We start from the raw sequence: 24,127 nt of genomic DNA, 5'->3' as shown, positions 1-24,127 counted from the left end.
CCCCGATCCATGGATCCATGGATCCAATAAGCGCCCCCCCGCCAACCAACCACATGTATTGCAACCCAAGAGCCCCGACTTTCATCTCGCCCGAACCAAGGATGCAACTGCTGTCTGGACTTTGGGCTGTGGGGATCAGTCGCCAGGAATTGATTGGGTGGTCCCACGATTTCCAACATTGGGGATTGGATTCTTATTAGGAGATGGATGTCAATCAATCACTTTTTTTTTCATTGCATTGCAGAGAGCAGACACAACGTGAAGTGCAATCTTGTTGCTAGACTGGTTGGAGGTCATAACTATGGGTCCTGGGTTCCCTAGGGTTTCTTGACCGTATACCCGAAAATGGATAATGAACCCTCCGTCACTAGACTGCTTTCAATGCGACTCAGACTGAGTTACGGAGTACGGCACTTCCAACAGCACCGCACATCGCCCACACCAACCAGTAGTTACAGTATATATCCAGAAAAATGCTATTTGTATTATTTCCCATCAGCAACCCAACACCCACCAACTAGCTCAAACTTTTCCCCCATGCATCAGCAAACCCCACACATCTCCAGGAAAAAGTTCCATGCACATAGGACGGAACAGCAGCTTGACAGCTTAATCCATCACCATCACCATCGCTGACACATCCCACGAATGAAAACACCACAAGTCACATAAGTCACACTGTATCCGCGCGCCGTCACTTCCCTAAATACATCATATCATCCCCTTGATACAATCTTACATCGTTTCCCATCCCCCATTGTTGATATCCGCTTCCAGCTTGCGGCTGATCATCGTTGGAATCCCATGCGAGAGCCACACGTCGCGAACCAAGCGGTCGTAGCGTTTCTGGTTCAGAATCAACTGACGGTTACGCCGGAGGCCCGGGTCCACTTCGCCGTGCCGATCCAGGTACGGCGCATTGTGCCAGGAACCGCTGCGGTTGTGTAGGTAGACCACCATGCACTTGCGGATGTTGAGGAAGAGACCGATGTATTTACCACATCTGATAGACATCCAGTCAGTTTGTATAACCAAAGAGGAGGAAGCAAGGAGGAACTCACTTGTAAACGTGTTGGTTGCATCCGCCCAAGTTCTGGCTCTTGTCCATGCAACACACGGCCTGCGAGCAGAAGATGTCACCACAGAACAGGCAGATGCAGGGATCGGTCAGCTCCTTCTTCGAGTTCGGGCAGCGCCGTCGGTTGGCCTCGTCGATCAAATTGTCGTAGTACTTGGGCAGCCCAACCAACTCGAAGATCCCCGGGTGGGGGAGGCTCGGCCACAACGTGTGGTAGCCGAACGTCAGCCCGGGCCGCGACACATTCCAGTGGTGGATCCAGCCCGAGATGACCGAGTCGAACACACTGCCGCGGTTGCGCGAAGCGTTGACAGATCCGAAGATCTCGTCGAGAGACGGCAGATTTAAGAGCTTGGTCAAGCGGTCAAGCTCTGGAGCGTCAACATCGTTGAATTCCGTGCTGGGGAACTCGACCCCGTGCTGAACGTGAAGAAGAATGATCACCTTGCGAAGGAAGGTCAATGCGTAGCTGGAAATGAGCCGGCGCAGGGTTAACGCCACCTGCCGCGACACGGCGCTTCCGTCCGCCACGTAGTTACCCTCGGTTGGGAACGACGTGATCTCCTCCTGACCGATATTGGTTCTCAGCTCGGTGACGATGGAGTTGAAGAAGTGGCGACTCAAGTCGGCCCGAGGGTCCGTCTCATCAAGCGCCGGCATGTAGTTGGCATCGCCATGCTGAACCACTTCTTCCTGCAGCCCCGAAGGCCAGAGGATGTAGGTGATGGCGACCTTGACGATTTCGGCCACATAACACATCTGGATCAAATGACGCATATCAATGGGAACAGTCGGCAGAAGCGAAACCGAGCACTCGGCCAAAAACACAAACGTATCCTTGCCCAGGAGCGGTTCAATCTCGCGCCTCTCCCTCAATAGAGGTGTACCACTGAGGTAGGGGTGACCAATGAACAGTTGACAGATCTTCTGCCGGTGCGTTTCGTGCACCTCGTCCGCACTGAGATTATGCGGGCTATCGCCATGCTGTAGTGATCCGACCGCCGCGTACGAGAAGGCCGTCTCGGCGAGGATGCGCAGATGCGTCAGTGTCAGCTGAGGGATCTTGTCCAGCAGGGTCGAGCCCGGTTCCGAAGCGACACCCCGCTGCGCTATCTCCACAGCCGTGATGCTGTAGCCAAAGCTCTGGAACAGCGAGTCGGTATGCACCAGGTCACTGCTTTCCAGTGTACCAGGAACATGGTTGAACGTGGATGGGATGTGGTTGACCCGCAAAGTCTGCTTCAGCCTCTGATAGATCTGCAACAATTCGGAAAGCGGGTTCTCGATCGGACTGAAGGTCGCCTGAAGCGGGCTGGTGGCAGAAGGATCCTCCGCAGGGAAGAGACCAGGCATGGGTAATCTGACCGTTGGCATGGAAAGAGGAGTCGACGGGAATGAGGGAGGGGATGGGAGATTGCCCAACTTCGAGGCGAGCGGTGGGACCAACGTCTTGGACAGATAGTTCACGAAGAGTTCCTGGTACGCTAGAGCCTGCGGGTTGCTGTTGCTCTCCGCAAGTAATGCGTAGTTGCGGGGTTGCGAGAGAATGGACTTGAGCTCAACATTAATGAACTCGTCAAACGAGACAGCGGTACCCAAAGCTCCCGGATACGACTCTTCCTTACCCTTCCAGACGATGGGAAGGAAAGCATTTCCGAGAGCCTTGCAGAGAGGGCAGACGAACTCCTTGCGCGCTAGCGACTCCGGGTGGGCTCGAGCGACTTGTTGATGGTGACGACGACCAGTAGCAGTGAGGTAGACCTCGAAGCAGTGGTAATGCATGATATGGCCACAGCCGGTCGTCACCGGCCCTGGATTCGTGTTATGGGCCTTGAAGCCTTTGCTTAGTCCAATCTTCTCGCTGACGACTTCGCCACCCGTCGAGTCCAGTCGGCGGACGGTCGTGCGGTTTTCACCAGCGACTCCGAAAGGACGAAGATGGTCGGCCGACTTGTCCAGGCTCGCTGGTGTCCTGATTGCCTCCCGCACCCAGTCCGCATCCGACACATCAGTACAACGGAGGATGGTGCTATCCTGAATGAGGGCAAATGTGCCGTAGAGTCGCGAGTCATTGGTCTCCTCCTGACAGAGGATGCACGTGCCACTAGGATACTTCCACAGCTTCGTCTCGGGCGCAGTCTCGGGTTCCGATTCGAGATCACTGAAGTCTTCTTCGCCCCAGTCAAATTCACCTTGGCTGTTGAGGAAGTTCTGCTGTTGCTGCTGGAACTGGGCCATGACCCGGGCCTGCCTTTCTAGAGCCTGCTTCTTCTTGGTCTCCTTCTCAACGTCATTGTCGATAGCAGGAGTGCTTGTGTCAACCCTGTCAAAGGGGAAGTTCAGCGAAGCGGTGGCTGAGGCATAGGCCTCGGGACGCTTCTGCCAGAATTGCTTGAGTATATGCCGGATCTTGGCTCCGCATGATTTGAAATCGGATATCACGGAAATCTTCTCAAGGAGACCCACGATAGTCACTGGACCAGCCTGCGTCGAGTGTCGAACCTTGTTCAATGCGTGAGAAATGAAGGATGCCGGCGAGCCGTCGGACATCTCATCCTCGTCGCTCTTATCATCCAGCGAGGCGGCAAGAATCAGATGCAGGACCACATGAAGGAAAGTCTCAATCCGAGTAGGTTTGATATGCGGAGTACCCGCCTGGAACGACACCACATAATCCAGACAGTGGTGCACAAGCTGAGCGAAGACCATGGTTCGGGTGAAGCGATGAAGCTCGGAGAAAGCTCCGGTGGTGATGGGGCGTAATTTGGGCTCAAACACCACGTCATCCGCTTTCTTGCCAGTCTTCTTGGCCACCCAGGCTCTGTAAATGGTCTCCGCTTCATCCCGTTGATTCTTGCTGTAATGAGCGCTGTACGGATCAATAAGGTCAAGATACTCCGGCTTCAGCTCGAAGGTACCAGTGTCGTTTAACCCCTCGGGTGCCCGAAATTTGGCAACCTCCTCAAGCACATCCTGGAACATATCCGAGTCAAGGGGCTTGTCGCTGAGCCGCGTGGACAGGTCAGAGAAAGACAGCGGCCTGAAGCAAAGGACATGCGCGATATCACGGATGATGCTCTCCCGAGTTGCGCTCTCGCTGTCGTCGATGGCGGTGAGCGAGGTACGGTCCGTCAGAAGGATAATCAACAAGTGGACGAACTCCTCGGCCACGTCGACGATCTGGTTGTCCTCGTAGACGCTCCGGGGGCTGTAATCCCGGTTCATCCAGTCCACCATGCCGAAACGTTCCGCGATGGACGCAAGGACCCGACTAGGATCGCAGGTGACCAGGGCAGTCTGAAGCAAGAAGATGTCGCGATAATACGCAAAATCACGGGATGAGACTCCCCGGTACTGTGACATCTGATGCCGAAGGCTGAGACCGTTGCGAACCCACATGCCAGCCTTCATCTGTGCCAGCCAGGCGCAAACTCTGACGGGATAATCGAACATTGCCAGGAGCAAATCTTCGGAGTTCAGCTGTGAGTCGTGGATGTATTGGTCATTTGCGGCCTGCGCAGCGTCCATGAGCACATTGCGCATGACGGCGCCGCTTACATTACGACCGCATTCCAGCAACCAGGACAGCGTGTAATGGAGGGCATGGTGGAAACTCATCCAGCCACGTTCGACGACGAAGTCCACCACCCGGTATCGTGGAACAAGTTCCTGGTTGACCTCGAAATCGAAGGGAGGCAGCGTTTTGAAAGACACGTAATCCTTGATTTCGGCTTGGCTGAAACGCTTAAGGTCCAATCCGTATGAGTGAGCCACAGCGGAGATAGTGGCTGATCGGATGGCTCGCAGCAGCCTTGCACCTCCATCGATCTCGGGGTTACGGAAGGCCTCGCAAAATTGGCGACACAGGCGGTTGATCTCTCGCATGAGGACGGACGCGCTGATCCAAGCGTCGGTCTCGTACTCAACATGCTCCCCTACAGCACGCACATTGGGGCATATACCTTGCGAGAGCTTGACAAGATCCAGGAACTGAGACAGGTACTGTTCTTCCGCGCGCACGCGATTCTGGACGTATTCGGATTGCAGCAGGTACCGTAGATCCAAGAAAAAATGATACAGACGCCTGTTGGTGACAGACCCGGCGTCAAATGCCAGAGTTGCGTTGGGATTGACTTCATGAGGTTCACCGACCTGCCTTGTCGTAAGAAACGTGTACAGAATGGCCATGACCTTGGTCAAAAAGTTCCCACGTAGGAGGATTTCCTCTGTAATAGACGGGGTGGTCAGAAGCTGCAAGGAAAGGTTGACAATGGAGTGATCAGGCTCTCTGTCTGCGATCAGGTACAACTGCGCGAGCGCCGTGTAGAGGGCTGACAGGCGCAGACCCATGATCCGCTTGAATTGAGGAACATTGACAACGGTGCCGATATAGAGATCGCGGAGTTCGGTACGAGTCTTTTTCCAGAGTCGGAGATCATATAGAATCATCCAGTCGAGACGAGTGCGCTGCGACAGGTCCTCGTAAACCGGCACACCCTGCCCTTCTCCCGCAGCATGAGATCGATACTGCCAATGAATAGGCGTTTTCGCCGGCGATGGTCGAACCACCCCTGACGGTGTCTTGGGGATAGGAACAAGGGAAGTCGGCGGTCGCTCGTGCGGTTCATTGAGGGCCTGCTCGTTGACGGCGGGTTGCGAATCCTCCTGGTTTGACCCGTTCTGCACCCCTTCTTGCGCCACTTGCCTTTGCAGCTCCTGTGACTGCTGCTCTCCCTGTTCACCTTGCTGTTGCTGCTGCTGGCGGGCGCGCTCTTGTTCCCGCTGTTGTTCCCGCTGAGCGAGTCCTAAGATGGTCTGAGCGATATCCAGAGCGTCATCTGCGTCGCCCATAACCATATCATTATCGTCGTCCACCTCATCCCGGAGCCGGTTCATTTCGAGTTCCATGTCATCATCATCTTCCTCTTCGTTGGTCTCGCCCGCTGCACGCAGGTACTCTTCGAATTCTTCCGCCTCCTCCTCGTCATTGACACCTTCCTGCTCATTGCCCGAATTGACATCCTCATCATCGTCATCGTCGTCGCCAGCTGCGGCCAGTACAACGTTAACTTGAGGGGATATCGTGAGCATGACCGTGCGCCATGGAGACGCCTCGTCCTGTTGGTGGTCATCGATGCCTTTCAACCCGATGTCCGCATTGTAGGCACCGCTACCACGCCTCCACGGCGTAAGCAGTTCTTCGCAGATGATGTGGCGCAGGATCTCGTTATCATCACCGACGCTACATCCCGAGATATCCAGCAGCCACTCGACGATGGTGGCGCACATCTGCTCGCGGAACGTATCGCGGGCGGATCGGATAGTGACGGTGACCCTGATGTGCTCGATGATCTTCGACACGTCCAGCAGTCGCGGCAGGTCCCGGGAATACTTGACGACACTGCGTCCGATGTCGTTGGTCTCGTGGGCACGCTCGAATCCGAAGCGATTCGTCTCCCGACAAGCTCGCGTGACCTGCGTGGCGACGTCCTTGATGGTGTGCTTCTCATCGTTCCAAAGGGCGAGGGCGTACTCGGGCTCCTCCTCCGCTTCGTCACCGGGCCCGTACCAGCCCGGACGCAGCCGGGACGCTTCCTCGTCCTTCCTGATCCCTTCCTCAGTCTTGGGCAGTCGCAGCTGTTCGGGCGAGCAGGAGATGACGTCGCAGAAATAATCCAGGGCGCGCGAGATGGTGAGTCGGATGGCCTTCACCCAATCCGGCGGCAGTTGTGATTGGGCCCTCTGCTTCCCCTTCTTCTTCTTGTCCTCGCTGTCGGTGTGGATCGCACAGAACAAGGGCAGGCGCCAGGCCTCCTCGTCTCCACAGTCACAGCAGCCGCAGTTCCCCGACGATAGCGAGATCTGGTACTGGTGGCCGGTGTGATCGGAGGCGTCGAAGCACCGGCTGCACAGCACACAGGTGTCGTCCATGGCGCAGGTGATGCAGCGGTAGGTGGCCTCGCCCGCCCTGAAGATATGGCCGCAGCGCTTGCCCCGCGCCGCCTCGGTATACTCCGCACCTTCCTCGGCGCCCTGGGCCTCTGCCAGCTTCCAGGGCCCGGGCGGCAACCCGTTGGGAAATAACTGTCGAAGGTATTCGTCATTCTGGCCGGTCAGCGAGCGGAAGAGCACCTCGAGAAGTTCTCTCTCGGCTTGGGGTCCATAGCGGTTGTTGTGTTCGGCGGGAAGCCGCAGGAGGCGTTCGCTGAGAAACCTCTCACATTCCGTGAGCATCATTTATCGCTGTTGCACGACGAGCGCGACACCCATCCGGCTCTCTAGATAGGGAAGTAAAAAGGGTTACGGAACGTTACTTGGGGGTTCGAAAGTTGTTGAGACGAGAGCTCGAAGGTGGACTGTATTTTTCCCCCTCGTTTTCGTTGGTGGCGGGCTTATAAATCTTGGATGCGGCCTGCGAGCTCAACTTAGTCGGGCGCCGATAACAGGTCCGTCAATGATGAAAATGACTGGATAAGAAAAGAAAAACGGGGAAAAGGAACAGAAGAATGATAACTGACCAACCTTTGGAAAATGGAGGGGAGGTGGGGAAGTTTAAGGATTTCAGACAGAGTCGCTTGGTTATGGTTGAGAGAGTAAGCGGTTAATGAGGGAATGAGTTGGCAATAGTAGGAATACTCGTGGTGGTGAAGTAGCAAGTTCGATGTCACAGTTTGGTGGGGAAGAAAGAGCTGTTGGCTCCGCTTGGATCAATCCAGAAACAACAGAATTTAATTCAACACCTGCTAGAATATGATGTTCCGGTCCAGATTCGGAACAGGCAAAGAATACAACCTGACCAAAGAACAAAAGAAAAATGAAAGAGGCTATTTTCGTTAGAATGTGTTGTGTTGGGAAAAGAAGGAGGGGAAAAGCATGAGATCTCTAACTACTATTGAATCTACAGAACCAATGCGGCTTGGCGCGACTTGACCGCAGTCTGTCTCCCTTTCAATGTCAATCTGATACCGCGCAGCGTCGGATTAAGGGAAATGCACGCAATGGTACAGCTCATTCTTCCAGATCAAAAAAATAAAGGACTAGCTCGTACAAGAAACACCGTGGAGGATCCCGATTCCCCTCTTTCCTCCGATCTCGGTAAAATAACATGGGAATGGATATCTCTACCCTCCAGCACTTGGTCTATCCCACCACCACCAGGTGAATGCGGCACAAAACACTCGATAGGATCGTCATATTTACTCGTCATCCTCGTCGTCGGCCTGGTTGATGTAGCGGTGCTTGATATCCTTCCATTGACGCTGTGGGCGCGAATCGGAGAGTAACCCCGTCAGTTAAGAACCTCATATCCGGAAGGGGTCTGCAGGGAAGAACATACACCGCGGTTGAAAGAGTCCCAGACGCGGTTGGAAGCGGTGTCGAAAGCCCTGTTCCGAAGAAGTCGTGATTAGCCCGTGCTTGATGGCCTGCGACGGTTGTTTCCCACCGGAGTGGGAGGACGGGAGAGAGAGAGGCTAGACGTACAGCTCGAAAGCGAAGGCACTGGTAAAGATGGCAGTCAAGTAAACAGCGTTGCGCTGGAACAGACTCCTATGGCAATCAATTGTGGTTAGTAGGGGTCAATTGAGGGCCCGACAGGGAGGAAGACATACCGGTAGAGAGTGGTAGTGAACTGGATCCGGAGACACCCTGCAGTTAGCCCAGGGAACCACGGGCACCAGGAGCACCTGCAGCGGTCCTGGCGATCAAGTTGCGGAAGACACTTACAGCGCCGGCCATTGTGCTGGATTGTAGATGGAAACGGAGGTGGAAGTGGGAGAGGAGCGAAAACGTGGGGAAGTAGCGTAACCAGGAGGGAATGAGGTTGAAGAATCGCCGTTCGGACAAGTTCAGACGAAAAGCAGCAGCGGGAAACACCGGATCCCTGATTGGCCAGTGCCCAGAGCCTCTCCCGCCCGCCCGTCACGCATGAATTCATCCATGTCCGTTCATCAGGCTCATTCCACTTCCACATCTTTTTCATCTACACATCTAACTTACACTAATTGACAACAGACAACAATTCGGGCATCGTCTCAATATCCCGCCCTCCGCCCTCAAATTATCGAAGGACTAGGGATAACACTCATTTATATCTAGCAATCCTTCAGACAGACCGACCCCTCTCTCTTTCCACCCACCACCTTCATTGGACTGAGGGTCTGAGGGTCTGAGAATCTTCGTTACGCCGCTCCCACCCTCAGCCATCCACCATCTACCCCCCCCCAAAAATGGCAACCAACAAGACCGGGGGCGTCACCTCATCCGGTATCGCCACCAACGAAACCACCGGAGAGCGCTACATCCCCTCCTCCACCCGCGCGGATGGGTCCAAGCGTCGCGAGATCCGCGTCCGACCGGGCTACCGTCCCCCCGAGGATGTCGAACTCTACAAGAACCGCGCGGCCGAAGCCTGGAAGAACCGCGGCAAGACCGGCGGTGGTGTGCCGGGCGCCGAAGGCCTTAAGCCCGTCGGGGACTCTGACGCCAACAAATCGGGCACCGCAGCCAGCAACAAGAACGCCAAACGCCGCGAGGCGCGGAAGAAGGCCAAGGCGACCGGTCAGGACTCACCGGGCGCAGCCAAGGACGTGACGCAGATTGAAAACTGGCGCGCTGCTGCTGCGACTGCGACTACACCCAACGGCGGCGCGAAGAAGGAAGCGGAAGGCAAGCAGCCCACCGAGGCAGAGCAGGCACTGGACCCCGAAGCAGAGAATGAGAAGAAGGCCCGCAACCTGAAGAAGAAATTGAGGCAGGCCCGCGATCTGCGCGACAAGAAGAACCAAGGCGAGGCTCTGCTGCCCGAACAGCTTGAGAAGGTCATCAAGATCCAGGAACTCGTTCGGCAGCTCGATGCGCTGGGGTTTGATGCCAATGGGGATAAGAAAGACGCTTCTGCAGAAGAGAAGGGCGCGGAAAGTGAGAAGGTCTGAAGGGCCGCGCCATGGCGATTGATGATTACCAGACTCATAAGACCTCGAATCGTTGAGCTACTTGTCACCAAGTACCACGATCACGGTCCTTACCTCCGAATGAGGGACCCATAAGAGTTGTCTATGGCCGCCTTCCACAGAATGCCGATGTGGCGTCATCCTGCAGCTTAACCAAACTCAAGCTGGGCCGATGTCCACTCTCCCGACTCCTCGCTTGGGAGTGTGAGGATGATACCATCACGGAATTTCCTCAGGGCTCGTCGGCTTGCATGAACAATCTCCCACGGCTTTTTTGAGACAGACATCGCTCTCACGGCTGATCACCCCCAATGTCGGTCTGCGGGGGAAGCTGCACAATGTATTATTACAAAGCATATCTAGTCCCTACCGTCCCTGTTCACATCTTATTTCCAAATTGAACTTGCTGGTCTGTTTCCCGGAAGTCTATATACCTCCACATGACCTATGTGGATATCTGTCACTATCAAATCAGCCTTGTTCCTCAGTAAACGGTCACGCTCCGACATAGTAGCATGCAACAGCGAAGAATGGAGAGCATTTCTAAAGTCATCGGCGCTCCGACTTCCCGATGTCGGCGAATCGCACGGGTGAAGTCACGATGCCGCCTTCCAACTCCCAGTTTTCGTAGTTGTAGCCTTTCCAGGGGCTCAACGTCTGGCCGACCGTGAGTTTCCGACCCACCCCATAGGAAGCGGCCAGATAGCCTTGTCGCACACAGTCAAGGACACCATTTCCGCTGGTCCCGTACCACGAGCCAGCCAGCGTCAGCCTGTGGTGGAACTCCTTCCGGACCGCTTGGGAGAGGGCATGCATGCGATCAAGATGGTTGACAGTATACTGCGGGATGGCATCTACGTGGAGGTGGCTCCTCGCCTCGAGCGGCTCGGCGGTGATCTTGAGGTGCCTCTGAAGTACAGAACGAGCATGACTGCAGGCCTGATCATGGTTGGGTAGACTCGACTTGGGCAGGCCGTCCCACCAGTGGCCACCGAGCATTACGGTCAATTTGGTGTTACCGGCAGTATCTTGGCCAACAGAAGTTTCGTTTCCGAAGATGACCCCCAGGGCCAGCTCGGGATTCTGTTCATACGAGACACTCCGTGGAATGAGGTAGCCAAAGCCCCTAGGTATGTCTAGGTTGTCTTCGGCCTTGTAACATAGGTTGACCACCATGACCGTTACGGCATAGTTGTTTTCGTCGGCCCGAAAATGCTTTACGGATTCAGTCGGATAGAACCGGCTCTTGGCCATCCACTGAGGAATCATTTTCGCCATAGAAAGCGGTTTGATGGTAGAGATCACTCGGTCGTATGATTGAGGACCGTCTGTTCCTCGATCGATCTAAAACCGCATCAGCTTTTTCGGCCAAATGCCACACACACACATAGCACTGGGCCAGCTCCTTACCATAATTTTGTCCGTGGAAGAATCGTGCATCATATAGCGTATATTAGCCGAAGTAATGACCTCGGCCTTCTCAGACTCCTGCAACCGTTTGGCGATAGCGCGGGGGAATTGTTCCAGGCCCTCCTTCAGGGTGAACACACTGGCACCGCTGAGCAGCGACTTGAGGGATGTCCAGTAATCAGGGCCCTTTTCAGCTCCCAAAGACTGCAAGGCCATGAGATCGTCCATCTTCCAATAACTCCGTCCAGCCAGCCCGTCCAGGAGCAGTTCTTTCAAGATGCTTCCATTCTCCTCCCGCATTCGGAGGGCGCCCATCAATGTGCGCGCACTTAGACGGTCGATATCACCGGCAAAAATGCCAGCCATGACCGCAGAGACCAAGTTATCCGCGACCTTCCCGCCGAAACGACGCGAGATGAAGTCCGCGATCGACTCGTCACGTTGATCGGACATGGGCGCCGGATCCCAGTACTCGTGAAAAACATCCTTGGCGACACCATCAAATAAGGGCTCCTTGGTCACCGTGTTCCATAGTTCCGAGAGATTTTTGAGCAAGCTCTGGTCGGGGCGCGGTTGAGGAATGCGCACCAAATGATCGGGATAGTAGATATAACGGTTGGTAGCGGCTGGGGAGGACTTCGCTGTCACGACTACATCACCAAGCAAGTCTAGCTCAGACATCTGCCTCGTGCATTAGATGGGTGTGGACTTGGTATGGAAGCGAATGCGGCTGTCAGCATACCATGTCAAGGAGAGGAAAACATGTCGGGAATCCTGCTCGTAAGGTCCGCGGGCCGCGTTCGAGAATGAGGTCCCCTACCCCCGAATCCGCGGAGTCGAGAGTCACCTTATCTGATTGCATCCACCCGCCGAGGCGGGGCTGCGACTCGTAGAGAGTGACATTTTTGCATGCTGGATCTCGCATCAACCGGTAGGCTGCTGTAAGGCCGGTAATGCCTCCGCCAATGACGGCGGCATTATACCGGTTGGTATGCAGGTAACGACTCCCATTGCCACTGCGCACCAGTGGCGCCCGCGCCACTCTGAGTGCGACTTCTGAGGAGCATGCTAGCCGCATCTCGAGTGAGGGCAAGGCTGAAGGGGAGATGTTGTCGGGACTGGGGACGAAACGACAATTGGGGGGTATATGTATATGGAGAGGTTGGAATTGGAGCTGGCAGTATCCCCGCACGGGATGGGCGGTAAATCCCTTCTAATACAAGGCGGTGGGCTAAAGTGTACTGAGTGGACTTGCTGTACTCACGTATTATTGCAGTTGACCCTATTACTGTACTCCAATGTGTACTCCAATGTTGCCAGATCCAAACAACAAGTAGCGCTCTAGGATTGAAGTAAAATCTCTCCGCTCCAATATTGATTACGAATGTGCGAAAGAAGGTATGACCATTTTGATAAAGAAAGGAACCAAGTATCATATCATGTTACTACAAGTTGTGTCATATTGTCCTTTTATGGAAAACGCCGTATGAGAAAGGTCCATGATATCCCCATTCTATTTACAACCCAGTAAGAGATTCTGTCATAATGTCAAAAGCAAACTTAAACGCCCTTCCTCGCTGTCAACCAAGCTTCACACGGACATAGTACATGTCGAACCGAGGACTGTGGAGGGAGCATATGCAGTGCAAGCAATCATCAAAGCACGCAAGCCATATCATGTCACAATCTCCTGGCTCTGCGAGCCGTCCGTAGCGCCCGGCTTAATCAGTTCCTCCTGCCCATCTTCATCCGTCACGAATTTTCTCTCGCTTACGTGGGGTTTGCCGGAGCCGGGGGTCCAAACTTTATCGGAGAAGGCACCCTTTTGACCCTCGACATGCTTATAGGGGCAGCTCGGGTTGAGACAGGGATTGAACTTGCAAGCCGTTTGGAGATGTGTGAATTTGCAACCTTCAGTGGTGCAGTCGGCACCATTGCGGCATAACGGCATGGAAGGGTGCTTGAAGTGGCAGTTGGGGTTGGCACAGTTGGGGAAGAACCTGCACATCTCCTCGGCCTGGTGCGCGGACTTGACAGCTGGAGAAGGATGACGCCCTGTGCACTTGCGATTCTTGCATGCCGCTCCATACGGACAAGGGTCCGCGATATCGACCGGGCTGCCTTCAGGTGCTGCTGGGGACTGGTGGGCGAAAGGACAGTCCCTTCGCGTGCATCGAAGGTTGAATCGGCAAACAGTATCGGTATTGCTCTCGTCCTGCTCCCCTTGAGGCTTCATATCCATGTCGGTATCGTTATCATGTTCGTTTGTGCGATTGTTGCGCTGGTTGCGTTGATGCCGCTGGCCGTGTTGGCGTTCAACGCGATCGAATAATGAACGGCCCTGCTGGGACCCATTTTGCTGAAAGGCCGGGTTGATTGCGGGGGATACGAAACCAGGCATGAGTTGTGCCATCATCCGTGCCTGCTCTTCTAGAAGAGACATCAACTGCATTTGATCATTCTGACTCATGTTCATCATCGGTCCCATGTTCATCTGGCGGCCGCCCTGCATCCTTCCTCCACCATTCTGATTGAACCGACCCTTTCCGTTGTTCTGACCGTGAGAGTTAATCCGTCCGCCACCGGGTCCACGAACGCGATGAAGAGTCGAGTCGCCACGATCGCCGCGATCCATAGCCCTGTTTATTTGGTTGAGCATCCGCCCTCTTCCACCGGGGCGCCCATTGCGCATTGCCTTCGGGCCCGTTGGTCTTCAAGATTCCAGTTAGCCAGATTCTTGTGGCGGTACAGAGATAACAAGGCACTTACATAGAGTCGCCTGCCAAGGTTCCGTCGTCAACCATAGCCATGTCTCCATCTTCTTGGACGTTGTTCTCAAGCCCGATCGGCTGAGGGACAGCGGCCTCCTGCTCTGCGAATGAAGGGATTGCTTGCGCGGAAGTCGGGTCGCTCAAGGCCGGGGCGCCGCCACCGTTGATCTGTTGGTTGAGGATCTCAACCTGTTCGAACAACCACCTTGAGAACTCGAGAGCCTGGGTATCACCTTCACCAAGGCCAAGGAGATCGTTGGACAGTTCGCCGGCGATCTGCTCCTGGGTCTTGCCGTTGACCAACATCAGAATCACATATTCAATCAAGGCCGAATCGTCGCCATCGGAACTCCATCCCATCTCGACCAATTTCGGAGGGATGACATTGCTCAAGGCTTCCGCGAGCGGAGTGCCTGCTGCAACCATCGTCGTCATGATGAAGTGCGCAGTGAATGCGAGTCAGGTGTGGTGTGGCAAGGAGGGAGGGAGGGAGGAAGAAAAGAGAGGCTTGATAAGTGCTAAATGCCGCACTGCTGGGTTGACAGAGCGCGCGTACCCACGCTAACTGTGTAGAAGTAAACTAGCTAAGTATTTGTGTCTTTGGTGGGATTTCGAGGGATTCGAGGGATTCGAGGGATTCTAGGTATGAAAGAGATAAGAATAGAGACAAAAAGTAGGTAGTGATAGTTTAAGATGGTGCTTGACCGCAGGGACTTTCATTGCGGGCTGATGATGAAAGACAACCACCACCGCCGAGAACACTTGCCCCAGCCGCAGTTTAGTCACGTGTATGCAGAATGAGACGAGGCGAGAGGATATGCTGTGGCGCAGCAGCTTACTAATAGACTAGGCCAACTGGCGGGCGGCAATGTGTGGGACTTCCCCTTTGGGCAGGAGGGCTATAGTGAGTGAGTGCAGTGACTTAGCGACTCTCTCACTACCTAGTACTCTACTCTACTCTAACGTTACTACGTACTCTACCTTCTACGTGAAGCACGACTCACTGAACTTCCTGTTAATCCGGAGTACTTGGTGCTTTACACACTCACTTTAGCTACCAATCTCCGCAAAATGACTACTTCTCGTCATGTTAGTGAAGCCCTGCTGACATGTTCAGGCAGCCAGTCGGACTTAGGATGTCACACCATACTAACGTCTATGTAGTGCTTTTCGCCATGAATACGCTTAAGTCTCGAAATCCTCCCCCGCTCCCCCAGGAAACCAACCCCGACTAAGCAGTAGCTTGTGATCGAATATGCCTCGGCCAACGGCTATGAGACCCTGAGCCCATCGGCTTCAACACGCGGGGTTCGCAAGCATTTCTCAAACAGGAATCGCGCTAAGACGTAGACTTCTCCCGTACACTAACTAATGGGTGATCGCCGTCGCAGAACCATGTCTGCACCATTCCACGCCAGAGCCGGTGGTTGCAATTAGAATGATCCCCTGACTCCGCACCCAGTCCTCATGGCAATCAATCTTTATATTGCCCTGCTGTCACTGCCAACGCATGCCAGGCTCGTCTTGACCTTATCCCAGCAACGAAGCCGTTGACGCCCCGAACAGCGACCATGATTGAGGAAACCCTGACCGAGATGACCCCGGGCAAGGCAGCATTATGTCTCTTGGGGATTCTTTTTATCGCAGGCCTGCTTCGCAAAATCCAGGTCTCTGTCGAGATCTCTCGACTTGGCTGCAGGGCCCCTCGAGTGCCGCTCAAGTTGCCATATGGTGCGTACTTACAATGTAGCATCATCTATAGCGAATACTGACAGGTTCAAATCAAAGCCATCGATCACATATACAGAGCCCTGGCTGCCAGTACCAAGTTCAAGGACTTGGAATTCTGGGGCAACACTGTCAGAAACGCCAAAGGCGCATCAGGGGTGGCATTCCCACAGACTGTGGAGATTGACTCGGGAATCTCCAACCGGGTTATCTTCACACTAGACCCTGACAACATCAAAGCCCTACTCACCGGCCAGTTCGCCGACTATGGCAAGGGGGAGCAATTTCACCGTGATTGGAAGGAGTTCTTAGGAGACAGTATCTTCGCGACCGACGGTGAACTCTGGTCTCGCTCCAGGCACCTGATCCGCCCCATGTTCGTTCGCGAGCGCATCGTCGACACCGAGCTCTTCGAGAAACATGTCCAGAAGCTGATTCCCCTTCTGGCGGGCGGGCCCTCCTCCAGCGAGAGCAAGGTTGTTGATGTCACTCCTTTGTGCTTCAGATACACTCTGGACGCTGCGACAGATTACCTTCTAGGTCAAGGAACAAACAGTCTTCATAACCCGACCGCCGTCTTTGCCGAGGCTTTTCGTTACGTGCAGCGTTGCCAGGCTGATATTTTTCGAACGGGGTATGTATAGTCCATTATCTGTTACCAATCGCTAGCAGCAACAAGTCTAACATTCTTCTCAACCCCCAGTCCCTTCAACTTCCTCATCCCGCGCAGGGAGTTCCGCAGGAATCTCCGCATCATGGATGAGTTCATGCGACCCTACATCGAACGAGTCCTGGCTCTCACCCCAGAAGAACTCGACCAGAAGCTCTCCAGCAAGGACACTTTCCTCGACGCCCTCGCCCGCTTCACCCGCGATCCCCAGGTCCTCCGCGATCAGCTCGTGGCCATCCTCCTGGCCGGCCGCGACACGACAGCCGCAACTCTCTCCTTCTGTCTCTTCGAGCTCGCGCGCCACCCGGACGTTGTCTCCCGCCTCCGCGCTGAGATCGACGCGCGCCTGGGTCTCGGCCCCGACGGCCGCAAACCCAGCTACCTCGACCTGAAGGAGATGAAGTACCTGAACGCGGTGCTCAACGAGACCATGCGCCTGTACCCCGTGGTGCCCTTCAACGTCCGCTCCTCGCTGAGGAACACCTCCCTGCCACGCGGCGGCGGCCCCGACGGCCTCTCCCCCGTCGGCGTCCGCGCCAATACCCGCGTCATCTACTCCACCATCCTTATGCAGCGGGCCCCCGAGAACTACCCGCCCCCCGGCAGCCCCGGGTACTGCGACCCAGCGCAGTGGATTCCCGAGCGGTGGCTGTCCGGCTGGCAGCCCAAACCCTGGCACTTCATCCCCTTCAACGGCGGACCGCGCATCTGTCTCGGCCAGCAGTTCGCCACCATCGAGATGGGCTACACTGTTGTCCGCATCCTGCAGGCCTACCGCGCCATCCAGGCTCTGCCCGCGCACGGCATGGATCAGGTCGTGGACCCGCCTTTGAAGTTCGAGGTCACGCTGACGCCCGCGGCGGAGTTGAACTGTGTGTTTGAGCGTCATGCCGAAGGGGATCTTCTCGCTGAGAAGGCATAGCTGTCAGGTAGGGCTACCAGCAACAGCGGTCTGACTCTGGTGAAGACATCTGGTTTGGGACAGTAGAGTGGGTAGGAAGGGGAGGAAGGCTTTTCTCATATGACGACAGACTCGCAGGATTGAGGGAACCGTATCTCTTGCAGTCTCACGGCCTATACACGGTCGGCTATTTTGCAAACTGTATTCATTCATAACCTGCTCTTACTTTCCTACTGCGCTAGTCGAACGAGTCTTGCCCCAGGGGTGGAAGAGAGATATTTCTGGTCCCATGATCACAGAACCCCAAGTTTAGCCCTCCTCACCTTCCTCAACCTCTGTAGGATCTCCACCCTCCGCAAATCAAGGCACAAGTCCTCCTCATCCGCACCCTCCAGATCAGCCGACGTGCTGCCAACCAGAGAGACCTGGAGCGGCCGGACCTCGCCCATTGCTTTCAAGGTAGAAGCAGCAGTAGCGGTAGCAGTCGCGGTAGTCAAACTGTTCTGGCCCCCAACAACCAGCCCATTCACATCCGAAGACATATCCACGCCAACATTGTCCGACGACGACGCCGCTGGTTTCAGCTCTCTCGCTCCACGATGGTGACGGTCATCGCCCACCCACCCCCGACTCATCGCCACCGCCTTCTCCCACAGGGCGAACGCCCGCGCGCTCTCCTCGCGACTTCCGGGCCGGGGCTCGAAGACCGTGCCCCCGCTGCCGCTGGCCCGGTTGATCTCGCGCAGCTCGGTGAAGTTCCGCCAGACGCCGGCGGCTAGCCCGGCGGCGATGGCGGCGCCCAGGGCGGTCGTCTCGCGCATTTGGGGCCGGTAGACGGGGATGGAGATTAGGTCTGCTTGGATCTTTTGCAATTAGCTAGATGGTGATCGTTGTTGGAGGTTTGGGGGGAAATGGGGAGGGCTTGTGGGAGCAGAGGGAGAAGAAGAAGTGTATGGTCGGTTGGTTGGACTTTACCTACCTGCATGGCTAGGTCTGAGTTGCTCATGCCTCCGTCCACGGTTAGCTCGGTGAGGGGGTGGCCGCTGTCTTTCTCCATGGCGGCGAGGATGGCTTTGGTTTGGAAGCAGGTGGCTTCGAGGATGGCGCGGGCGAGGTGGCCTTTCTGGGTGTATTGTGTTATTCCGACTGTCTGGTCTGTTAGTTGGGGGTGGACTTCAAGGGTGAAGGGGGCGAGGGGTTGGTAGAGGCAGAGTGGAAGAGGTTATTATCTTACAGATAGTCCCTCGGGCATCATCGATCCAGTAGGGAGCAAAGAGGCCGCTGAAGGCAGTGACAAATACACAGCCCCCATTGTTCTCGACTGTCAACGCCAGACCGTTGACTTCTGCGGGCTCCTTGAAGAACTCCAGGTTGTTCTGGAGGAACTGGATCCCGGATCCACCGACTGCGATGCTCCCTTCCAGGGCGTATACCGGTTTCCCGTCGAAGTGATACGCCACGGTGGCCAGGAGACCGTGCGAGGAGATGACCGGGGCCTCGCCTACATTGCACAGAAGGAAGCAGCCCGTGCCGTAGGTGTTCTTGGCCGTTCCAGGCGAGAACCCCTTCTGGCCGACCAGCGCCGCCGATTGATCCCCCAGGCAGCCAGTGATCGGTGTGCCCGCTAGAGCGCCATGCGCGAGCGTCCCATAGGCCGTGGTGTCCGAAGAGCGGACTATCTTGGGCAGATGGATCCTGCCTTTGATGCCGAAGAAGTCCAGGAGATAGTCGTCGTATCTGAGGGTCTGCAGATTCATGAACATGGTTCGCGAGGCGTTGGTCGGGTCGGACACGAAGACGTTCCGTTTGGGACCTCCGTTGAGTCGGTACACCAGCCACGCATCGACGGTACCGAAAGCCAGCGTGCCCCTTTCGTAGCCTTTTTGAACTCTGGGGACGTTCTCAAGCATCCAGAGAAGCTTCGATGAGGATGAATAGGTGGACAGCGGGAGACCACAGATCTGCTGCAGTCGCGATGCCCCCGATTCTTGTTTGAGTCGATCCACAATATCTTGTGATCTGGTGTCTGTCCAGACGATTGCATTGTAGAGTGGTTCGCCGGTTTCTGAGTCCCAGACAATGGTGGTTTCGCGCTGGTTCGTGATGCCAACTGCTTTGATATCTGAGCGAGACAACCATCGGGCCTCGAGCTTGGTGACGGCTTCTTCTATGCATGTTTCCACGGAGGAGACTATCTCGAGCGGATCTTGCTCATGCCAACTGAGTCTGTGTCAGTAATAGATAGTTTTTGTAAGGATGTTGTTGTTGCCTGACCCTGGGTTTGGATAGATTTGTGTAAACTCGAATTGATGAGATACCACTAGCTCGCCCGCTTCGTTGAAAATGAGGAACCTGGTGCTAGTAGTTCCTTGATCGATTGAGCCAACAAATACATCTGGTCTGTCCATCTTGCTGGGAGGGATAAAAGTCTCGTTGGCGGTTGTTTGAGCACCAAGCTCTTGACATAAGTAATGAAATGTGGGTGGGTAGCTTCTGTAGTCATTGGGGATTCCTCCAAGAGCTCTTTGTGTTATATATCAAACGACATGGAGACCAGACCATTGAGGGGTTGGGGAAGTTGGCGGGGCAGTAACTGCATCAGACAAAGCATACTTGTACGACCCTAGTTTGTGACAGGGTGCTCATCGGCGGGGCATCTTGAACAGTTCATATTCATTAGCGCATAGCTCAGACAGCCTGTTCAAGGGCTCAACCATTGACTTGCACCACATCCTCGCTCATAGAACGGTTTCAACATTGCGTGGGCTCCAGTCAGCTGTGGAGGTGGACAACGTTCCGAACACGAGAGCCAGACAGCTTTCCCAGTGCTGGTCTGTCTGCGGCAGGCTATGGCACCAGCAGAGATTGGGCCGGCTGTGCAATTCCCCCATTGAGCTTGGTCTTGTGATAGAGTGGCGTGGAGGCGTGGAGGCTTGGGGGCTTGGAGGCTTGTAGAAAGGATGATGAAATGGTGGTGAGAAGAAGGAGGGAGAGGAGGAAGAATGGAGAATAGCTCTGTACGCCATTTGACCCTGCATCCACTGGCATACAACCAACTGCACTCCAGTCTCATGCATGGATGAATTCTAGAAGGCTTTGGTCTTGCTCAGCCAGTTCTTGACTACAGACTCTGATGCAGTGATCAAAACATGGTAGGTCACAAAACGTGAACGTTCTTGCATAAGTCTAATGCTGAGGACAGTGTCACTCTGATTCGAACAACCTCACATTACTAACATCGTGTCTCTCGCATGTGCTTCGCTATGTTAGCTCCTCACCATGCCCATGGGTTGCACAAGCGGTGTTCAGTTACTCAATGGACACAGGGGTGCTGTAGGACATGAGCAACTATCTAAATGTGCAAGCCTGTTCCTGTCGAGCTGATTGATCAATGATACCAGTCCAAGTCACGCCTATCAAATCAACTGTCGCCCCTTAAGCTCAATCAGCACCAGCAGTATCAGCATGCTGCTGTTCAACTACCCTCATCCTATACGTCCATATCTCCGAGTGGCCAAAACGGGGCCGGGGAATGGATGTAAGTCTGTTGGCCAGGTTAGACAATCTGCACTCCTGAGAAAGAGATATACAGACTTATGATACCTATGGTAGACCTACCGTCCTTTTGTTTCACGCCATATCTCGCGCACCCGGATATCAAATTGGCGAGGAAGCCCGTTCCGGGGCAATCAAAACAAGCTATACTAACTATGGCGACGGCGAGAGAGTGAATGTGAAGGTCACACCATGGAGGATATCGACAACCAAGCTAGTAGCAGCATGTCCCACCACGTCTCTTGGACCTCTCCTTTGCTACATCTCGGCGATTTCTACTGGACCTGGGCCCTCTTGCTACATAAACACTTTTCCGTCCCCCTTCCGCCTCTGGCCTTCGAGATGGACAAAGTCTACTACTCATACATGGCGGACCCTGTCACCCAGAGCAGCATAACCCTAGCCCATGCGAGCAAGAACCTCGAAGCCGCCGTTGATGGCCTCAACCAGATCGAGGGCGAGTCCACGCCGACGCCAACCCAGCCTCGATGGAGCCGAATCCGACATGCCTTCCGCTATGCGTTCTCCGAGTTCTTCGGCACCATGATCATGATGCTCTTCGGTGACGGGGTGGTAGCGCAAGTGCTGCTCAGTGGGAAACAGAAAGGCGAGTATCAATCGATCACCTGGGGCTGGGGGTAAGTTTTTGTCGTTTCCATTTTACCCTCCGTGACAAACACACCCACCACACCTCATCACCTCACCCCCATATTCTACCCACAGCTAACCACCCACCACTATCACAGCCTCGGCGTCATGCTCGGAGTCTACGTCTCCAGCCCCTCCGACTCGCACCTCAACCCCGCCGTCACCCTGGCCAGCTGCCTGCTCCGCCGCTTCCCCTGGCGCCGCTTCCCCCTCTACATCCTCTCGCAGGTGCTAGGCGCCATGTGCGGGGCCGCCATCGTCTATGCCAACTACCGCTCGGCCATCGACGCCTACGAGGGGGGGTCCACCATGCGCACCGTCCCCGGGTACTCCCCGACAGCCACCGCAGGCATCTTCAGCACCTATCCCGCCGCCTTCATGACGCGAACGGGCATGTTCTTCTCCGAGTTCCTCGCCAGCGCGATCCTGATGTTCGGGATCTTCGCCGTGAAGGATAACACCGAGCTCAAGCCGGACCGCACCGCCGCTCCACCACCACCACCACCACCACCAACAAACCCCCGTCTCCCCCTCATGATGCCCCTAGCAATGTTCTTCCTCATCTTCGGTATCGGCGCCTGCTTCGGCTGGGAAACAGGGTACGCGATCAACCTGGCCAGGGACTTTGGTCCGCGCCTCGTGACGTATATGATCGGGTACGGGCCCGAGGTCTGGAAGGCCGGCGGGCATTACTTCTGGGTGAGCTCCTTTTCCCTTTCAACCTCACATGACCCTTTTCCAAAGGCCAAAGCAGAGATAAATTCCCCACCCCGAACAACTCGCTAACGAGCAAAAATCGGGTCTAGATCCCAATGGTCGCCCCCTTCCTCGGCTGCGCCTTCGGCGGCTGGCTCTACGACGTCTTCATCTACACCGGCGCCGACAGCGTGGTCCACGAAACCCCTCTGTTCGGCCTTGGGCGCTGCGTCACTCACCGCCGGTGGAAGGTCGAGGATTTCCGGCGTTGGTATCGGGGGAGGGGGAGTCCGGGCTTGGAGGATGCGCGGCAGGGGAGGAGTCCGGTGTGAGGCTTACGCTCATCACACACATACCAAGAAAAAAACATGAGGACGGGGGATCGGGGTCCGGATGCGGAGGGTTTGCCAGCGTTACTTGGTAAATGAAGATGAAAGTAAGTATGTGGATGGGGTTGGTGTTTTATGTTGGGGTTGGGGTTGGGGTTGGGGTTGTGCAGGGTAGGCTATACTCTAGGTTGCTCTAGGGTCGCGCACCGGGCTTTTATCTTTGCAAGGAAGCGGTGGCCCGGGCTGGTTTGTGGGCTTGTGGGCTTGTGGGCTTGTTGGCTTGTTGTGGGGTTGTCGATCGTGGGCGCCCCGGGGGTGGCTTGGACTCGATAGTGATGGTCTGGCGAGAGTCAAGATGGTTGGAGTACTTTGTTGGAAGACGGCTTGTGTTGTCCCCCTTCCGGAAAAATAGTTAAGTGTCGTGTTCGTCGGTTCAAATGGCAAGAAAAAGCTTAACCGGCTTGCTTGGACGGTTTCCACAACAGTGATCTGCTGATCACTTCCATAACAACTAGCTTGTGTATAGTCCTTCCGGTTGCAGCGTATCAAGTCTCATGGATGCCCTTTAGATGATAGTACTATCTAATATTGTCTAGGCCACGGGCTCTAAGTAGTGTGCTCTAAATCCAACAGTCTCGCCAGCTTGTTGGTGGCTGCCCGCTGACATTATACATATCTAATAGAAAATATCAACAAGATCAAGCTGCGGAGAGGTCGTCGTTCATATACATAGTAAGCAATTATTCATAAAGAGTCGTGCATCATTAGTCTTGGTTATATCGTGTCGTATAAAGTCGCCTCGCAATGATCGTTAAAATGTAACATAACTCGTAAAGGTGTATCATTCGCAATAGATAGGCATGGATTAGCCCAGAGCCAGTGTGAACGAGATGAGCCCACAAATAGCAGCCATGGAAAGTGGAACGTCGTAGGAACCGCGTCCTGCGTCGACGTCGGGTGCTATGTGGAGCGTCTCAGTCGGCGATACTTGTGTGGGTCGAGTCGAAGATCCAGTTGAACTAGTAGGCTGGGTAGTTTCGATGGCTTTCGTGGTCATGGTGGAAGATGAAGAGGTTGTATGGCCATTGTTCAGACTGGTCTGGGATGTAGCAGTAAAGTTGTGTGATGCAGAGCTGCTAACAATCGAACTAGCTGTCCTTGAGCCACTTGAAGTCGAGACGATTTGCGAGCCAGTCGGTATTGAACTAGTCGTTGATGAACTGGCTATGATCGAGCTGGTCGCCACCGGAGTGGTCGTCATTGAACTGGTCATTATCGAGCTGGTCGCCGTCGGACTGGTCATCATCGAGCTGGTCATCATCGAGCTGGTCATCATCGAGCTGGTCATCATCGAGCTGGTCATCATCGAGCTGGTCATCATCGAGCTGGT

The 24,127-nt window shown here is 55.0% G+C and overlaps 9 protein-coding genes across 9 annotated transcripts in view; 3 read left to right on the top strand and 6 right to left on the bottom strand.

Annotated features, from left to right (window-relative positions):
• Window positions 1-735: 735 nt before the first annotated feature.
• BO95DRAFT_460454 (putative ubiquitin-protein ligase E3 component (UBR1)) lies at window positions 736-7,312 on the bottom strand (the record flags this gene model as incomplete). Its single annotated transcript, XM_025588738.1, has 2 exons — window positions 736-1,003; window positions 1,062-7,312. The coding sequence occupies 2 exons, from the start codon at window positions 7,310-7,312 to the stop codon at window positions 736-738; spliced, it is 6,519 nt and encodes a 2,172-aa protein (XP_025445531.1).
• Window positions 7,313-7,938: 626 nt separating this feature from the next.
• On the bottom strand, window positions 7,939-8,815 carry BO95DRAFT_511792 (cytochrome b-c1 complex subunit 9; the record flags this gene model as incomplete). Its single annotated transcript, XM_025591465.1, has 5 exons — window positions 7,939-8,337; window positions 8,415-8,463; window positions 8,561-8,626; window positions 8,689-8,708; window positions 8,804-8,815. The coding sequence occupies 5 exons, from the start codon at window positions 8,813-8,815 to the stop codon at window positions 8,275-8,277; spliced, it is 210 nt and encodes a 69-aa protein (XP_025445530.1). The 3' UTR covers window positions 7,939-8,274.
• A 491-nt stretch (window positions 8,816-9,306) lies between these two features.
• BO95DRAFT_335374 (putative RNA binding protein Pym) lies at window positions 9,307-9,987 on the top strand (the record flags this gene model as incomplete). The annotated part of the gene is made up of 1 exon (XM_025581931.1): window positions 9,307-9,987. A coding segment is annotated over one exon (681 nt), but the record flags the coding sequence as incomplete, so codon positions are not given.
• A 591-nt stretch (window positions 9,988-10,578) lies between these two features.
• On the bottom strand, window positions 10,579-12,581 carry hem14 (oxygen-dependent protoporphyrinogen oxidase; the record flags this gene model as incomplete). Its single annotated transcript, XM_025591464.1, has 3 exons — window positions 12,182-12,581; window positions 11,440-12,120; window positions 10,579-11,373 (listed from the first exon to the last, which is right to left on the bottom strand). The coding sequence occupies exons 1-3, from the start codon at window positions 12,515-12,517 to the stop codon at window positions 10,579-10,581; spliced, it is 1,812 nt and encodes a 603-aa protein (XP_025445528.1). The 5' UTR covers window positions 12,518-12,581.
• Window positions 12,582-12,895: 314 nt separating this feature from the next.
• Window positions 12,896-14,929, bottom strand: BO95DRAFT_439708 (mRNA-binding protein NAB2). The gene is made up of 2 exons (XM_025585787.1): window positions 14,209-14,929; window positions 12,896-14,150 (listed from the first exon to the last, which is right to left on the bottom strand). Exons 1-2 carry the CDS (start codon window positions 14,643-14,645, stop codon window positions 13,115-13,117), a joined length of 1,473 nt encoding a protein of 490 aa, XP_025445527.1. The 5' UTR covers window positions 14,646-14,929; the 3' UTR covers window positions 12,896-13,114.
• A 631-nt stretch (window positions 14,930-15,560) lies between these two features.
• On the top strand, window positions 15,561-17,666 carry BO95DRAFT_24072 (cytochrome P450). The gene is made up of 3 exons (XM_025581351.1): window positions 15,561-15,941; window positions 15,999-16,572; window positions 16,642-17,666. Exons 1-3 carry the CDS (start codon window positions 15,782-15,784, stop codon window positions 17,528-17,530), a joined length of 1,623 nt encoding a protein of 540 aa, XP_025445526.1. The 5' UTR covers window positions 15,561-15,781; the 3' UTR covers window positions 17,531-17,666.
• Window positions 17,667-17,802: 136 nt separating this feature from the next.
• Window positions 17,803-19,917, bottom strand: BO95DRAFT_488338 (glycerol kinase; the record flags this gene model as incomplete). Its single annotated transcript, XM_025590514.1, has 4 exons — window positions 17,803-18,372; window positions 18,489-18,655; window positions 18,744-19,729; window positions 19,784-19,917. The coding sequence occupies 4 exons, from the start codon at window positions 19,915-19,917 to the stop codon at window positions 17,803-17,805; spliced, it is 1,857 nt and encodes a 618-aa protein (XP_025445525.1).
• Window positions 19,918-21,430: 1,513 nt separating this feature from the next.
• BO95DRAFT_406897 (MIP/aquaporin family protein) lies at window positions 21,431-22,784 on the top strand (the record flags this gene model as incomplete). Its single annotated transcript, XM_025584051.1, has 3 exons — window positions 21,431-21,702; window positions 21,811-22,411; window positions 22,519-22,784. 3 exons carry the CDS (start codon window positions 21,431-21,433, stop codon window positions 22,738-22,740), a joined length of 1,095 nt encoding a protein of 364 aa, XP_025445524.1. The 3' UTR covers window positions 22,741-22,784.
• Window positions 22,785-23,456: 672 nt separating this feature from the next.
• The window catches only part of BO95DRAFT_23990 (uncharacterized protein), a 1,255-nt gene continuing 584 nt past the window's right edge, over window positions 23,457-24,127 (bottom strand). The window contains exon 1 of the mRNA XM_025581347.1: window positions 23,457-24,127. This exon is cut by the window's right edge and continues 584 nt beyond it. Within this exon, the coding sequence (XP_025445523.1) occupies window positions 23,603-24,127 (525 nt within the window). The 3' untranslated portion in view covers window positions 23,457-23,602.

The sequence above is a fragment of the Aspergillus brunneoviolaceus genome (genome assembly GCF_003184695.1).
Source record: "Aspergillus brunneoviolaceus CBS 621.78 unplaced genomic scaffold BO95scaffold_11, whole genome shotgun sequence".
Lineage (NCBI taxonomy): Eukaryota > Fungi > Ascomycota > Eurotiomycetes > Eurotiales > Aspergillaceae > Aspergillus > Aspergillus brunneoviolaceus.
The sequence above is the reverse complement of the archived record's forward strand: the minus strand, read 5'-3'. Positions and strand labels throughout refer to the sequence as shown.

Bases quoted from the DNA above. Each gene is read 5' to 3' on its own strand.
- BO95DRAFT_439708 (XM_025585787.1), bottom strand. From the start codon at position 14,645: ATGACGACGATGGTTGCAGCAGGCACTCCGCTCGCGGAAGCCTTGAGC. The intron at 14,151-14,208 runs GTAAGTGCCTTG...GGAATCTTGAAG, and splicing joins ACCTTGGCAGGCGACTCTAT to ACCAACGGGCCCGAAGGCAA.
- BO95DRAFT_24072 (XM_025581351.1), top strand. From the start codon at position 15,782: ATGATTGAGGAAACCCTGACCGAGATGACCCCGGGCAAGGCAGCATTA. The intron at 15,942-15,998 runs GTGCGTACTTAC...TTCAAATCAAAG, and splicing joins GCCGCTCAAGTTGCCATATG to CCATCGATCACATATACAGA. The intron at 16,573-16,641 runs GTATGTATAGTC...CTCAACCCCCAG, and splicing joins GCTGATATTTTTCGAACGGG to TCCCTTCAACTTCCTCATCC.